This window comes from Thermobia domestica, chromosome 3 (genome assembly GCF_964235325.1).
Source record: "Thermobia domestica chromosome 3, izTheDome1.hap1.1, whole genome shotgun sequence".
Lineage (NCBI taxonomy): Eukaryota > Metazoa > Arthropoda > Insecta > Zygentoma > Lepismatidae > Thermobia > Thermobia domestica.
In genome coordinates this window covers 63,705,115-63,723,387 of record NC_137456.1, presented here as the reverse complement: position 1 = coordinate 63,723,387, position 18,273 = coordinate 63,705,115, and the positions used below count along the sequence as shown (strand labels likewise).

Below are 18,273 nucleotides of genomic sequence, written 5' to 3'. Positions count from 1 at the left end.
TTCAATTACCGAAGTTTGTAAGAAAAAGAAACATAAAGTTTGTGAGAAAAAGAAATATAAGGTTTGTACATGAGGCTCAATAAGTTCGAAAAAAGAAAAATCTGCTTCTTTGTTTCTTTTCTTTTACGTTATAAGGATTATTCCGTATATGAACATGGATCTTTCAAGCTTTTTTTTTTTTTTTAAATAAAGCTTTAGGTAGAGATTTTATAGATGAAATACGTTCAAAATGACCAAAAGTGGACTTGGTTTTCTCGTGCACTGACTGCGACATATCCTGTAGCAAATTAAGAATGCTCAAACAGACTACTGCAAATTGGAAGAGAGCAAAGAATTGTCCAAATGTCATCCTTGCATCGTGATAACTTTCTTATGCATGGGAATAATTCATTAATAAGGAAATAACTACAAACTACATTGAAACATGATACAAGTTTATCTCGATTGCTGTCAATGCGTTCACCTAATGCAACTGGGAAGACTTAATCCGAATAGTCGACCACCGGATTCGAATCCGAGACCTCCCGATTGCAAAACAAGAATGCTGAACATTATTTTACGTATTACTCGGTACACTACCCATAGTGTAAATGGGTGTTATGTGCAGAAGCAATCTTAAATAAAGTCATAAATGGAAGTAAAAGACAGAAATATCTTGGATCGAATTAAGAATACATCTCTTAATAAATATACGCAATCAATCTAGCAGACCAAATTGAAACGAAGTAAGGATTTGTCCAATCTAGAGCCCTCAAGCGACGACGCCCTTGTATCATAGTAACTTCCTTATGTGTGAGAATCATTCATTAGTAAAGAAAGAATTAGAGTGAAACATGATACGAGCTTATCTCGGCTGCTGTCAGTTGTGACAACAACATAACATTTCTGGGGCAATTGACCTTGTAACCCCTGCAGCGATGTTATACAATTCCGTCTTTTAAGATTCTAGGAAAGCAAGCAAGGCAGGGCAACGCACTGTCAGTGTGTTTACATCTTATTTCTTCCCTTCGTCCAGACGAAAGTTGTGTTTTCCCATTAGCCTTGTAATACGAGAATATCTTTTGTACTGTTTTGCTTCCTCGGTGGTAGACAGTAAGAAAATATCTCAGCCAGTTGTCTTCTCAATTCCATTGAATGATAATATGTTGTTTGTCGGTAATACAGAAGCTAAAAAGCCTTCATCTTTCATCCATCCATAAGCACACAAGACAAGCTTCTCCATATTAGGCGTAAATTTCTCTCATTTGATTGGTTGTTTGACGCGTGATGTAAGCATGTTATTCCAGCAGCGTACGAATTGTAAAGACTCGCCAGCAAACCTCACAGGTAGACACAGAACGTTTCTTTGAAGCGCGAAGCGAGTATTTGTAGCGGACGGCACACAATTCTTCCCTCCCTCTCCCATGCACCTCTCCTGTTATCACATAGACGAATAACATACGCTTCACTTTGCGTTGATTGAATGTTGTTGAGAAAGTTTGCGCCAAGTGAGAAAGTGGTGACTCGTAAATATGACTGAAACTGTACTGAAATAATATCAAATGTTTCGTTTTCAATCAGACATTTGTAGTGTTTTAAAGAATAATAGTGTCTGTGTTGTGAATCTGTATTTTATCAGTGTTTAGTAGTAATTGGTAAGTTAAATTAATATTTATATATTAAATCTAAAATATGTTTAAAACTTGAACACATTTTTGTGAAGTATGGTTTAAAAAATATGATGGCAACAAATTAGCTTCTACTGCTGTTTCTTTTCTTTTTTTAAGGAGAGTGTTTTTCCTAAGCTTTGAAAATAATGAAACTACAAAACTAGAACAAACACCTGTTGCTTACTTTAGGGCAGAGTAACATTTGTGTGTGATACTGCAACGCGACACGTATGCAATGCGTTTCCAGATGTGTTAAGGAGCGTGCGATACCGATTTAAATACTTTTCACGTACAGATAGAGGCAGTTGTGTATCCATAGAAGAAGACTCAGGGGTTCCTACCCCATAGCCGCCCGCAAATGGTGGCAGTTACCCCCAGATTTTCGAAGGGTATTCAGTTCTTGGAAGTACATATCAAGATATACTAATTTGCATATTCACATTTTATTATAGTACAGTCAGCAACAAAAGTTCTTCCCGTTTGGTAAAATTTATTTTGGGAATAACGGTGATATGGCTGGAGCATACAGAAAATTACATTCTCTTAAATTTACTGAAAACTGTACTCAAATCAGGGGCGGATGCAGGGTCGACTTCTGGGGGAGCGGTGGGTTGTCGTACTGCTACTTTTAAGGGCTCCAAACTTTGGGATGGGTTTTATTTATATATATAAAATAAGAAAGCTTCCTCTTCTGGGGGGGGGGGCGATCGCCCCCTGGATCCGCCCCTGACTCAAATCATCCTTCCATTCTAAAATTATTTACGAAACTGATTTCATCAAACGCAAATAACTTTTGTCGCTGACTGTACGTGATATATTTGTATTAAATATTAGAGTTTATTTACTGTGTGTTATAAGAATATATGCTTAAATAACTGTTGTTTTATATGATGTATTATCATGTGCACGCGTGTATCAAAGTGTGTGTGTGTGTGTATACGCAACTGCGTTTATGTGTCTATTTCCCCACCCCCACCCCTAGGAATTAGTGTTTTGCCCCGTCTGGGAAAAAAAATCCTGTAGCCCTTCCTGCTTCTGTCCATTTAAAGGTTCTACAGATGTAATTTTATTTTAAATAGCTACTGAAGTACAGTCCAATATATCATACATTAATAATATAATTACTTCCTATCCGATAAAAAAAAAAAAAAAGCGACGCAACTACAGGTATGCTAGTTGTCGCCCGGGGCAAGAACTCGCCTTAGCGCCCCCTGACCAACAAACCAAAACACTCCCCCAAATATTTTCCCAATTTTGCGCCCTCCCAATCTGGCGCCCGGGGCACAAGCCCCATTTGCACCCTAGTTAAATCGCTGTGAAAAAAAAATGGTTTCTACTTTTACAAACCGGACGGAGACTTGAGTGAGCAGTCTATAATCGTTTTATTAGTGCTCTTTCATAGATAACGCGCGTTGTCATTGGTTGGATTCCTGGTGGGAGCATTTGCTTCGGAAAACAAATCCAAGTTGTGGTTTGGATCCTACTTTAAACTGTAATCCCTGTCTTACATAGCCTCAATGCTGAAAGGGGACGTTATTAACCCCAATCAACCAACTAATCATTCTCGCCGTGTAATCAAGAAATCTCGACATCAAATTACTCTAGCCAAAATAAACTGGAAGTTTTCAATTTCTATTCAATAGTCTATCCCAGAAAGATCATTTTGAGGAGGGCAAGGGGAAAATGCCTCCCTGAATTTTATCTATCTAGCCTATCTATCTATAATTAATCGATAGTCTAATAATGTAATAGGAAAACGTGATACTCTGCCCATATCGGTAAATAATCTCCTCAAACAAGATTTGCTAACTGGGTGAATTCTGGAGAAGTATACTTTATAAAGACTGTTTTTATTTGAGCTTTTTCTCGATAGAGACTTACAACAGATCTCCCAGGCACACGTAACAATCAATCCTGCTTTAGTAATACGATACAGTGCACAGTAAAAGAGAGAGGAAGATAAATATGGATTTGAGTTTGATTTAAATTTAGCAGCGAGGCTATATGAGATGTGCACCTACAGCTCAACATCAGTCCGCACCATATCAGCTACCCCGGGAATCGAACTCGAGTTTCCCACGTCGAAGGCGCGTACGCTATCGACATAGCTACGAAACACAAATAGATTAGGTCAAATCAGAAAAAATATTATGTTAGATTAGGTTAAAGTTAGGACTTAAGCAAGCTTGGAAGCTAATATTGAATTTTTCCTTCTTCTTAACTTAATATTATCCTCTGTTCCAAATATTTCAATCTAAAGCAATAGGAATATGATTTGTAAACAAATAAGTAAGTACGTACATGTGTACTTTCATTCATGTGTGAAACAGATGCACACACAAAAATGTATTTTTTTTAATCCTGTCTATACAACCTAACTTCAAGAATGGATTAAGTTTTCAGTGGCGGCTCCTGAGAGAAGCCACATCGGTAACAATTTAAATTTTGTTGCTAAGAGAAGAAAACTTCGTTCAGTTTCAAAAAAAACGTACACAAGAATTAGTGCATTAGACAAGTTTTCTTCCTTGAGCTTGTAGCAATAAAATTTATTTTTTTTATTGATAAACTTCCCTTAGGAGCCGCCACCGGGGGATCATAATGGTTGTTTAAGCTTCCAGGAGACGTCACTTTTATGCGTACTTCGTGCATCAAGTGCAGAGCACTGCGTGAAGGAGAGGGGAAAAGGATATTACAATTAGTGGAGTATTCTTTCGTCAAATCGACTAGAATGGTGAAGGACATAATGCATGGAGGTTTCACAGTTCACACCAATTAACCTGATATCGTAATACTTATATGATTATCGTGATCTCTCTTTTGAAACTTAACGTCGCACTCAAAATTGTGAGTCCACATTGGCTGTATTATGGGGAAGGTCAACTTCTTAAAATTCTGTTCTCACGTAGTTCTATTCTCATCTTTTCCCCCTCGGTAACACGTTAGTATGTGTAATATCAAGAGATTGTAAATGATAATGCATAAAAATCCCACGGAAATATAAACGTGCCATATGATATTGTTTGCTGGATTTTTTAATGCGAAGTACTACTATATATGCAATCGGAAAAAATGTTTAATTTAATGCATTTCTGTGCGTTTTATTTCTCCGAAGAATACAGATCAATCGTTGAAGGACTGGAAAGTAAACTGTTTTACACAACAAAGTGTATTAATTTGTACATCTCATTGCGTCAAATCTTACGTCATTGTTCTATGTGTAAAATGTATCTGTTCTAGATCCTCTTGCGAGGAATTATTATAATTATAAGCTGTAGCTCTAACAGCCTGGTCGGCTACGTCACTAAATATTGTAATAAGTAAAATATGTACAAAAGTGTCAGGTGCCAAGATGACCGAATGTTCTGTTATAAATAGAAATGTTTTTCACACTGTTAATGTAAATAAGAGGGAAAAGCGACTCATTAACATAGTGAAAATGTAAAACAGTGTATTAAGATTGTAACAAACGTGTAAATTGTCAAAAGTAAAAACGCTTAATAGTAAAAATTGATGAAAAAAATTAGCAAAAGCTCCCCAATACTTATCGTCTACAGCGCTATCTCTTCTCCTCGTAAAATATATCATGCATGAACTAAAAAACACAATGCAAAAAAGAAAAAAGAAAAATCTTATTTCTTTCATTATTCACTCTGTAATATTTAAACTTGTTTTCTTTTTCTTTTTTTTTTTTTTTACGTGTAAGCAGTGGCGTAAGATCCCCCAATTTCTGACAAGTTACTGTGAGATTTCAGCGTCAGTAACTTTATCATCTTAAAGGGAGAAACAGGCCAGTAGCCAGCCCAAAAATGTAGGGGGGCCCGGCTGAAGTTAGGGGGGCCCGATCCAAAAATATAGTTCATCACCATATTATAGTTCATTTGCAAGCCTACCGTGAAAAATTTATGGGGGCCCTGCAAAAATTTAGGGGGGGCTGGCCCCCTAGACCCCCCTGGATACGGGCCTGGGAAGAAACAGAGATTAGATTACACACAGCAAACAAATAAACAAACAAAAATTTGATACACCGCTGTATATCCTATTAATAGATGTTATTTATTTCCCTCGCTTCACTTGTAATAAACGTAATCCCCATATTTGTGCTCTTTTACAATTCTCTTGGTCGGGAGCTTTGTTTTTCTCAAATCCGTGTCACATAAACAAATAATAGTACAATGATCATGTAATAAGCTGAGCTGGAATATTTCTGATGATATGCATTAAAATATGTTCCGTTTACTGACATTTTATTTACTATAAGCACCAGCATGATCCAATTATCTCTGGCCATCTTACCGGTAGAAGATGAACTCCACGCCGATAAAATTCCACAGGTTTAGAGTTGAAGAACTCACGTAAGGCATTTTTTACAGGCGCCACATCAGAAAAGATCTTCCAAATGAAGGAAGGTTTGCGAAGCGCGAAAAAGGCGGAAACCTATAGGGGCAAGTCAAGGAAATAGGGCAAATGGGGTAAAACCGCCCGACTAAAGTCTTATTTTCTGACGTGTCATTGCAGCAGTATATGGCTTAGCGTTATTATGTTTGATTTCTCTGAACTCAAGTAAGTTCAATACATAGAAAGTACTATCAACAAAATTAATCTATGAAACATGGAGAAATGTATGCTGGGAATCACCCGCAAAGATAGCGAAAGAATCACATGAATCGGAAAGATGACAATAGTGACAGATATTATCGTGCAAATAAAAGCTTTCAGTTTAACATCTCATGCATATGTCCATTAGGCTAAGGAGACAGATAATTAAGGCAAGTGAATGATGATGGAATAATTGCTGGAATCAGAATGTGGGAGGAAACGGGAGTACCCCGAGAAAACCTACGTACACGATATTGTCCACCATAAGCTTACTTAACCGGAGATCGAACTATGATCCCCACGCACCAGAGTTAAGCGCTCTACCACTTCACCATGCCTTCCTTTTGCAAATAAAAAACATGGAAGTGGCAATGGGCTGAACGTCTTGTAAGAAGAAATATGAACGATGGACAAAAGTAATTACTGATAGGATACGTCTTCATACAAGGTTGTGTAAAGAAATCAAGAAGTTGTGGAGTATAAAAAGGAAATACTGAGTAGTCTAATTTTTACACGTAGGCCTAGTTCGGGGACAGATAAATTGACAATTCTTAGTAAATATTTTGTATGGTATTCCCAAAATGAGCACGTCATATGGTGTAATCTGATTCGGCGAAATTTGCCCGTGTCCTTGAATTTCAAAACAAGATTCATTACTTTCTTCGTGAGCTACACTTTCCTTATTCTCTCCCGATGGCTAGGTATAGCTAATTTTTCCTTGTTATGAAGAATAAGAAATGTTGACACTTCACCTTGCGGTTGTTTTTGTCACTCAAATTTCTAGTTTTGAAATCCTGTACCTCTCAGCACGTATGACGTTGGTTGAAGTTGATATTAAATATGCGCAGGGCCGGCTCAAGGTATTTTGGCACTTGGCAAGAAGTCTTTCGGTGGGTCCCTGACTTAGTGATATTACCTTTTTGTAAGGCAGAGTGGCAACATTTGTCATCATTGAGTTTGAAATTTATAAATTTTAATCAATCGAGTTACCCACAAGACGAGACAAGACAGAATGTTCGTGACGAGATGAAACACTGCTCTTTCGTCAGATACAGACACACTTTCCGAGATGAGACATCACTGTCACATCTTTTCGAGATGATACAGTCTCGTCTTGTAGAAAACATAGTCTTGTAAAAAAAACATAAAACTTTGTTTATATCAGGGGCGGATCCAGGACGGACTTCTGGGGGTGGGGCGGTGGGTTGTAATACTTATACTTAGAGCTCTATTAAGAACTCCAAACTCTGGGATGGGTTTTATTTATATATAAAATTAAGAAAAGTTTCATCTTCTGGGGGGGGAGCAATTGCCCCCTGGATCCGCCACTGGTTTATATCGGTGTGGAATCTTATCTCGCACCTCCCTCTTCTTCCCCGAGCAAAACATGAAATGACAGTCCTGCTCAGACCCTATACCACACTATTATGCCAGTCATCGACTGCTTCATATGTCTTTTTTGAATAAATATGAGTTAGCGCCCCTTTGACCAACCAAAGCAAACCAAAACGATCCCCCAAATATTGCTCAATTTTGCTCACTCCCAATCCGGCGTTCGGGGTACAAGCCTCGTTCGTCCACCCCCTAGTTACGTCACTGATCCTTATATACAGTATGTGAGGCAGGTGGCTAGAATTACTCGGATCACGCCAATGGACCTAATGGGTTTGTAATGTTACTTCATATGGTAACGAACGAAAGCAATTTTTTGAATTTTTTTCTTTCTCAATAGATAGCTGCATCGATTATCTCGGTGGAGTTCGTTAATGGCATCAATTCGTTAACGTATTAACTAATTATGAAGAATTTAACAGTGGCTATCTTTCGCACATATCCGATACAAGAAAGTGATTTTTTAAAATTTTGTTTATTTATTTAACGTAATAACAAATAACGGCAATTTTAATGATGGTTATCTATAGCTCCTATTCCATGCATGTAAGTGATTTTTTAGGTTCTGACATTTTTGTAATAGATAGTTTAGAGCAGTTATCTCGGCCGAATTCGTTAACCCTTTTAGGATTTCCACTTTTTGAGGTAAATCTTAGACTTTCACTCAAACAGCTACTGCTTCCTTACTATTTATCGTAAAATCATGGTTCGTACTTTTTTTTTTTTTTTTTTTTTTTTTTTTTTTTTAAGGATAGATCATACTTCCCTTGGGTCCGAATCCGGTTTTACGTAGGGATATCAGAAAAAAAAAATAAAAATATCCAAAGGTATACACAATCCGTACGCAAAGTTCCAATCTGATATCGTTAAAACTAAAGGCGTGAAAAGGTTTTGAAATTTGCCTTAAGAAAAGTAAAAAAGTCACGCCCCTCCGAACTCACTTGGCGCCATCAAGTTTACCATCCGGTTCCAAAATGCATCTGGGGTGTACTTTAGTCCATCCTTGACTTTATTAATAAAAGAAACCGTCTTAAATACCTGTTATAGAACCTGAATAAGCGGTCAAAACGATATTGCGCCATGGTAACAAAAGTCCTAAATTGGTTAATGGAGTTAATCTGTTAACATCTTCTTAGGTAACGGGTATCCATATCGTTTTCTATTATTGATGGGGGCGCGGTGGCTCAGTGGTAGAGCGTTCACCTCTGGTGCTTGGGGTCCCGGGTTCGATCCCAGCCCCCGCCAAGTGAACTTTGTGGTGGACAAACACCGTGCTCGTGGGTTTTCTCGGGGTTCTCCCGTTTCCTCCCACTTTCTTCATTCCACCATTTCACTCATCCCTCATCATCACCGTCTCCATTAGTCTAACCGGCATAACCGTGGGACGTAAAACTCAAAGATTTCATTTGTTTTTCTATTATTGAAACAAAGATGCATCATGGTAGAATGCTAGAAGTTACACATCGCATCGTTAGATGGCAGTACACATCATTCAGAACGCACATCTACCGGACAAAATCAAAACTTCTAGGCATGATTTTTTTTATTGATTGATTGATTGATTGATTGATTACATTTAATCTACTTGTAGTTTTCATGTTGATGTCACATTTACGATCGGGTTTAGTTGTGTATGTCTTAAAATATATTTTCCGGAATTTCATTCCAGAGGACTGGGAAAGAAAGAAAAATTCAAAAACATCACATATCTGACTTAAAACATTTCTTCTTGATACTTGTTTCATAGAATATGTCCTTCTGGTGAACATCCATATCGGGGGAATTATGTATAAGTGATGAAGGTCGTAGTGTTGAAATGCAAAATATCATCAGAGTTTCTTCTTTTTACTAAAGCTTATGCAATCACATAGCCAAACTTATTATTCAACTTCCCGATGCCATATTCATTGCATATATTAAAATAGCAATTGAATTCAGGACCACGTGCAACTAAGAAGTTTCCAGTTATGCATCTATGTAGATAAGAGAAGTTTAAATACAGACCATTCTCAAATGAAAGAAATGTGATCGGATGGTGTGGGTTCCCACATCCCAAGTCGATACAGATTATTGCTACTGGAAGTAGGAGTGGTAGGAAATGCCTATCATTTGTTGCCCTGTGGTCTTAAAGGAAAAGAAGCTGTTTCATGATTCAAGGTTTTTTGCTCTTAGCATTTCCTCCTTCTTTAATAGGCTATGTTCTTTGGACAGAAAAAAAAATGTCATCGCATCTTGAGAAAAGGAAGATGTAAACCACGTGCAAATACAGATCAATAGTTGCCACATCCGCTTATGGCATAATGTATTCATGTTTCTTGTTCAGCACAAATCATTGTTTAATCTCTCTTTACAACTGCTGCTCACGCCAGATCCTTTGTGTATTTGTTAAAAAGATCTGGAATTGATATCCAGATTATTTCGTTTATATTAGTGTTTTACTCACCTATGTCACGGGATTCTCCCTTTCCCTCCCACGCTCTCATTCTACCAGTTTTTTCATAATCATTCATTTACATTAATCACTTCTCTCCTTTATCCTAACGTCTTATATAGCCTCATTGCTGAACGGAACATTAAACTTAACTCAACAACTCCTTTAGCCTACAGGACAGAGGCGTACCCATGCTAGGGCCCATGAGATCCGGAACCCCCGCAAAAAACTCCGTAACTTGATGTAGATTTGTACATTTTTTAAAAAAAGTATAAAATTACACGTGTTTAGCAGAGATATGACTCATCCAGACTAAAGATTTGACCTCACTTATCACCTGTATTCTTTCTTTTTTGACAAAAAGAATATAGTTGTGTAGCCCCACGTAGCGTAGTCGCTAACGCTCTCGCCTTCGGTACGAGCGGTCCCGGGTTCGATTCCTGGTGAGGGCACTCGGAAAAGAGCGAAAGGCTTTTTTCAGGCCAGCCATCCTGAATGAGGTTTTCCTCATGCACTCCAGGCAAATGAAGGGATGGTACCTAACTTATAGATCCCAGGCCGCTTCCTTCCTTCCCTTTTTCCGGATAGTGTGCTCGCCGAGGGACGCCATCCTTCATACATGACGGGATAACATGGCCATCGATGCCGAAAGCCCAAAAATCTAAATCCTAAATCCTGCAATCTAGTTTTATCATTTTTCGTCAGAATTTAGGTGGCAGTACTTAAAAATTACTTACCATTTATTCTGCAGTAGAATAACACTCGTTTGATACCGCAAAAGTTGTAGTACCGTAGTGCCTTGTAATATTAAACCACCAAACTTTGGAGCCTTTCCATCAAAAATTTCTGGGTGCGCGCCTGCTATAGGGTATAGGCCTATACGTGGGACGTAAAACTAAAAGATTTGACTTGATATTTGTTGTTTCATTTCCTCATTCTTCCATAACCCCGGTATTTTGACTCCAATGCACTTCCGTTATCAAAATGTGTTTCAAAGATAAATTTGTTTAAGTTTAGGGTCACTTTTCAGCACTAAGGCTACATGAAATGTGGACCTATAATTTAAGGTGGAATCCAAATCATCATAATGCGTCTCTCCCACCGGGAATTGAAACCGGAACCATGTATATGAAAGGCGCATGCGTAGCCACTATGGATGCGCACAAGACGAGATCTGTCTCAAATTTTGTTGTATCTCGAGAGAAGACAACTATCTTTTTCGATTTGAATGTCCCGAAAAAATCATATTGTATTTTTTTTTAATTATCGTATTTCGAAAGAAGTATTTATTCAGAAAGAGGCTGCCTGTTTTGAAACCTAATTTTTAAAAAATACATTGCGAGAGAAGTATTCACTCACAAAAAGTTTATTATCTGTATTCGAACTACGAAAGTCACGAAATCTCTATGATATTTGAACTCCCCACCGATGTGATTTTCTGTTTTTTCTCGCAGTGGTTAATTTCTTCTCCATACCTACATCCATTGTGGAGTGATTTATCTGAAAAGTATAATTTAAAAAAAAAATGGCATAAAGTGCTTCTAGATTTCAAACAGCTTCGCAGATTTTAAATTTTAATACAATTTTAATAGAAAATTGTTTGCATTTTTAAGAAATGTCTTCTCTCTTGTCATATACCATATGTTTTATGCCAACAACAGACATTCACAAAATGACATATCGGTATTCTCTGAAAAAACTTTAGGACTTCAATACTGATGACAAGTTTTTAGTGAAGTAGCCAAGTTAGAAGTAGTCAATTCGTTTGTGAGACGAAAATTTTGATGATGATATGTCCCAGGTGAGTGTCTGGAAATAAACATGTAAGTACAGAAAATGGACGAGGAGGAGGGAGAAGCTGAGGCACACATGAGAAAGTAATAATAATACAATAGTTGTTAGCATAAGTAAACTTGAAGTGTAAAACTGTGGGAACTGAAGTTCATGTGGGTGGCTTCGTCGTCAAACAATCTTATCTTTCATAGCGGCCAAAAAACTGTTGTTGTTACATGTGACAGAAATATAACTCGTGCTTGACTCTTTTTTTTATTAAATGCTACAAGGGGAACCAAAAACTACCTCACGATTCTCCCATTTGGATTGTTTGTTCTGGAGGTAAAAAGGAAGATTCGTATTCGTGTGCGTGTGGGAAAGCTCTCGTATCTTCTTTTTCTTCTGATAGGAATGTGTGATAAAGAAAAAGACCTCGAGTGAAATTTACATTGCATGCACACGACCTTCCAATGTGTGTGTTTCCGTTCTTTAATTGATACAGAAGCTTCTACTTCAAACCTTCCTGTTATGTTATCAAAATCTACATTGAAATCTTACAGACAAATGTCCTAAAAGAAAAGATTCTACAGTTGTCTCTAGCAAGATTTGTATTTAGAAGTTGACACAAAGCAAAATTATTGAATTTAAATACAATCAATTTTGTTACAAATTTTGAATTTCATATAATACAGGATTTGACGATGATTTTTATTTTTAGTTTAACGTCACACAATTATGCTCTTTAGACTAAAGGAGACAAATCATTAATGCCAAGTGAATGACGGTGAAATTATTATTATTATTATTATTATTATTATTATTATTATTATTATTATTATTATTATTATTATTATTATTATTATTATTATTATTAATATTATTAAATATTCTTCCTTTTGACAGGTCCTGGGATTAATGAGGATATTTTTGTTAATTTTAGGTTAGGGCCTGAAAATGTTTCTTCCACGTTTCTCGATCTGCAGCTTTCTCTTTTCACTCCCAATATTTTCTTCTATTTTTCAAATCATCGATCACTTGTGTTCTTCTTCTTCCTATTCCTCGCTTTCCTTCCATCTTCCCTTCTATAGAAGTATGAAGAAGACAATTTCTTCGCAAGATGTGTCCAATCCAATTGGCCTTCCTACGAAGGATGCTGGCTAGAAGTGTCCTCTTCTCTCCTATCCGTTTTGTTACTCTTTCTGTCCATTTTATCTTCTCCACCTTCCTCCAACACCACATTTCGATGCTCTCTAAATATTTCTTCTCTAACTTCCGTAATGTCCACGTCTCTGAGCCATAAAGTCCAATGTTCCAAATAATTATAGCACTTGACCAATTTCTTATTTAGTCCAATATTGAGCCTGCTAGTTAAGAGTGATTTTTTCTTGTTGAATGCTTCTTTGGCTATGGCAATTCTTGACCTGATCTTTTTGGTACAGTAAGCGTCTCTCGTCAATAATAAAGTCAAATTATCATCAATTCTTAAACTTTAATTTGAAACATGTTTTAATATATGTAAATATGTCAGTTGATGTTTTTCAGTGTAGTGTGTATTTCTTATAAATAAATAAGTAAGGGATGCGAAATTCAATAAATTACCAAAACTATTTAATTAACAATTGATATAATAATATTTTTTTCGTTTTATTCTGTTCTCAGGGGATGCTGCTGCCATTAAATGTGTTATTTCTGGTGATCCTACCAACAGTCCTTGGTTCATTGTGTAAACCTAAAGAGGAATATTGGGACCATGTGAAAGACAAATGTGTGGCTTGCACTAAGTGCAGTGGACAAGATATAGTTTTAAGTCCTTGCCAAGTGTACAAAGATACAGTTTGTGGACCATTGTCTCGGTTAAAGATTGACTGGTCATGGATGAAACAAAATGGGAAGTCATCCAAACATCGAAACCATAAATCTGACGTTCAGAGAGAGGAAGAAGAAGAAGAAGAAGGTGAACTTTTGCCCAAACCATCAAGAATACATCAACACCATGATCATCACAACAATACCAACAATCACCATCACAATCATAAAAACAATCACAATAAGCATCACAATCCTCATCATCACAAAGGGAAACAATTAACTATACCAGAAGTTCACAGCAGTGATGAACATAACTTGAGTGCGTCTGTTAACAATCAAGATAATGATGAAATCCAAACCAATTTTGCTAAGCTCAATGAGTCCGCACATGCTCCGTTCTCTTCCATGGAGGAGTTTGTGTGGGATTGGCAAACGGCGGTTCTAATCATTGGAAGTTTTGTTTGTATGTTGTTCTTGGTGTTGGTTGCTGCATTCTCTATGTATCAAGCACGGCAATGGAAGAGGCTGAAGAACTATGACCCAGGTAAGACTGTATAGTACTTCTTCTTATTTTGAAAATAATTTAATTATGATCTTTTCAATCACTGCAACAACCGTTGATGACATATATTGGTAAAGGTATTATGGGTTTCTAGATAAAACATTAGGTTCTCCAACTTTTTTTTTCTATTTTGTAAACTCTCGTGATTTATGACCCCTCGTTAGTCTACTCCAGACGGGGTTGTATTGAATATTACTCATCGTTCCTGTAACCACATATGACACAATCTTTCTGCCGTACATCAATATGCGTGTTCAGTATCACTGCCGAGTTTTTACGTCACTGCACATCTACTACTAAGAGTTGATTGAGTTGATTTTGAGTTTAAGGTCGCTTCAACAGCGGGGCTATTTGAGACGTGGACCTACTGATTAACGTGGAATCCGGACCACATGAGCTCTCGCCGGGAATCGAACCCGGCTCTCCCACGCCAAAGGTGCGTACGCTAACCGCTTAGCCACGAATGAGCTCCTCTACTACTAACACGGTCGAATAACTACTTTTAAATTATTTTCCATTAATTATTATTTTAATAATGTCCAGTTAGTTTATACAGATATATATATATATAGGGTAGTCCAACAGCAGGTATTATCAATTGATCGACTTACGGCATTTTATATAAGTTATTTATTGTTATCCATATTGTTTTCATGTCACTGCATGACTTAGACTAATTTATTATTTGATTTTAATTTCTTTTCACTTATGCCCTAAAGTCGGAATAGACCGAAGCATATAACCTTATCGTAATAAGCTGCCATACTTAATTAATGCAGGGTTGTATACCTACTTTTGGTCCATCATATATATATAATTACAGAATAACTATTTCACATTATTCTCAAGAAAAAATGATTATTTTTTAATCGTTACGATTTTTCCTATCAGTTATCGATAAAAAAAAATAATTCGTGCAAAATCGTTAATTTTTTACTGGATTAATTTCAAGCCTGGTTATCTGTAGCAATGGATGAAGGACTTGCTTGAGAATTGGGATGAACTGCGTAATGTAGAAATTGAGGAAGGAACCCTATTAAACAAGGATGATTAAGGGTTCAAGATATTTTGGTACAAATTTGAAAAAGCTATATCTGAGATTAGGAATGGAAAGGCGACCGAGATGCGTAATATCTATGTACTCCAATCGATTTCATTAGGAATACGGGAGAAAAGGGCAAAAAGAAATTGTTCAGACCCTATAATGAAACATATGAAACAGGAGAGTTCCCAAAAATTCCTTCAAGATGACTAAGAAATACACAATACCGTTGACTAAGAAATCGAACCCAGAGAGATTGAAGAACTACAGAACTATTCGTTACATATTGCATGCAACAAAAAATTTATGCTTCGAATACTGTACAAAAGGCTGTATCATGATTAAATAACTCATCGTCATAAAAAAAAAAGTAACAAAAAACTCTTCCTCCCATATCTTGTGCCCAGTTCTCAACAATGTTTAGCTGATTTTTAAAAAATATCTTTTAGTAAATACTTTTGAGACAAATAAAATTTCTGATTAATCTTACTTGTAGAAGAAAATACAATATAGATTAATAGTTACATCATTTGGTAGATGTTTTGAATGTGCACAGTATTCCCTAAGCTAACATTTTGTGCGAATTATTAGTTCGTTTACTATTATGTCCTATTATGTCTATGTTAATAAGATTCTGAGACGAATATTCGGAGCCAAGAGAAATGGCGGGGAATGGCGGAAACTTCATAATGAGGAACCACAGCTTACCGAACACTATTAGGGGCATTAAGTCTAGGAGGCTCAGGTGGGCAGGGCCATGTAGCCAGAATGGAAGGAATGGAAGAAAATAGGAACGCTTTCAAAGTTTTAACTGGAAGTCCAATCGGAAAACGACCATTAGGAAAACCTAGGCACAGATAGAAAGACAATATTAAGATGGATCTCGCAGAGATAGGAATACAAAGTAGAAACTGGATCCACTTGGCTAAGGATAAAAGTCAGTGGAGAGGTTTTGTGAACGCGGCATTGAACCTCCGGGTTCCATAGGCCATAGAGTTAGTTTAGTTAGTTAGTTAATATTATGGACCTATTCTTTCTGAAGTATTGGTGGGTCGTGTAATTTGAGCATAGGTGTTAGTTTCAATAAACTAATGTTATCTTAATCTTAAAAATAATCCTCTACAATGTCTTCAATTCCTTGAACTAACTGTCGTAAATGGCTACAGGAAATAATAGAACATGAGAAAGCGACTGCTTCATTTATATAAACTGCGTGACACCATACTTCAGTAATAAATGATTTTTAAATGGAATCGCAGTCTACATCGTAATACAGAAGTATGCTGTACGTTCGATTGGTTAAGCAATTGCTTTTTTTCTTTCTTCAATCTCGTACCCGCAGCATGTCAACAAATTGCTTATGAAATGATTCAATGAAGCAATTTAAACCCACGATGCAGAGCAGTGAATAAGGTGTGTGACTTCCATGGCAATTCGTTTGTACTGTAAAAGATTACGAGGATATAAAACTAACATAAAAGACTATAATATGATATGATTATATGACTCTCGTTGTGCAGTGTTTTATATTCGGTCTTTTTATGGATACGTTATGGGTGTTGCTTAGTGTAGTCCCCTGATATTAAATGAACCAAACTGCATTCCTATTATTATTATTATTATTATTATTATTATTATTATTATTATTATTATTATTATTATTATTATTATTATTATTATTATTATTATTATTATTATTATTATTATTATTATTATTATTATTATTATTATAATAAGTTTTATGTTCCTGGCAAAAGGTTAGTGGGTATAACTCTCTGTCTAGGGTCATGTAATTTGATTTTGGCGCAACATCATGAGGCAATTACGACGTTAGCGGGTTAAGAAGGTGCGAACCCCGATTTGGAAAGACAAAAAATAGCTGAACACTTTTCAGGGTATCGTCAGCAAATTTCACTTCATTGGAAACCAAAACAAAAATAAATAAGCAAATAAAATTTTAAAAAATGTACTATCGTATAGTATTATGTGCGTTGAGAAGATATGAAATCATATGCAGTAAATTGTAATGCTGTCTCAAAGTTAATGGGGATAAGACGAAGAACTGAGACCGTATCCATTCTAAATATCCCAAGCAACCATTATATTTCTACGTCTTCTGCAATGTCTGTCTGGTAGAGAATATCGTATCAAATGTTGACTTATTGTTAATTATCCCGATTTATTCGTCTACATAGGGTTTAAGCGTGCTACAAGAGCGTAAAACATTTAACAACATGTTGGTAATAAGGATATTCCTGAGATATTTGTTGTCTTTTATCTTGAAATGTAGACATTGTAATAGCTTCTTTCCATTCCTTAGTGTAGGGTTTCTCAACGTGGAGGGTTGAGATCCCTAAGAAGATCGCTAAGGAAGATGAAAAAAGATAAATGTAATTAAGATCTAGTAATGAAAAAAAAAATGATTAGTTTGAATTTCTTATTTTGAGAGACATGTCTTAATTTCTGTACTTCTTATCAAATACAGTCAAGAATATTAATCAAAATTTAAACAAATAAAGAATTGTTAAAAAAAATCGAAAGAAGATGAACGAAACTACTAAAGAAACTGTATATTAAAATACAGGGAAAATACAAATACATTACAAATACATTAAAGCTACGATTATCCGCCAGTGGATGATCCGCGGTGCCGCGATTTTTTTTTTTTTTTTTTAACGCTGCTGCAGTTGCGCTCAATTATTGTTTACTGTTCTTTATTATTTTCTGTTACAGTATAGTATTGCTTTTTTTTTTTACTGTTCTTTATTTTAGTGATTTAGATGTAGAACAAAGGTTTCTGCTGTATTGTAGTGTACAGATTTTTAAAGTTTTATTGTTTTTTTTGTAAAATAAAACAGTTTTTATGCTGAAATTTTTTTTTCGTGTTTGCACCTCATTTTTAGTCTTTCTTTGGGTTATCCGCGGTGTCCTTGCCACCCAATTCCGTGGATAATCGAGGCTTTACTGTACAATGAAACCTTCATATTGAAATACAATTCAAAATAAAGGCTATAGTGAA

At 36.2% G+C, this 18,273-nt stretch overlaps 1 protein-coding gene across 1 annotated transcript in view; it reads left to right on the top strand.

The window, feature by feature from the left end:
- The first annotated feature begins 1,104 nt into the window (after positions 1-1,104).
- The window catches only part of wgn (Tumor necrosis factor receptor superfamily member wengen), a 54,768-nt gene continuing 37,599 nt past the window's right edge, over positions 1,105-18,273 (top strand). Inside the window, exons 1-2 of the mRNA XM_081751002.1 lie at positions 1,105-1,634; positions 13,501-14,194. Coding sequence (XP_081607128.1) covers positions 13,504-14,194 — 691 coding nt within the window. The 5' untranslated portion in view covers positions 1,105-1,634; positions 13,501-13,503. The remainder of the gene's footprint in view (positions 1,635-13,500; positions 14,195-18,273) is intronic.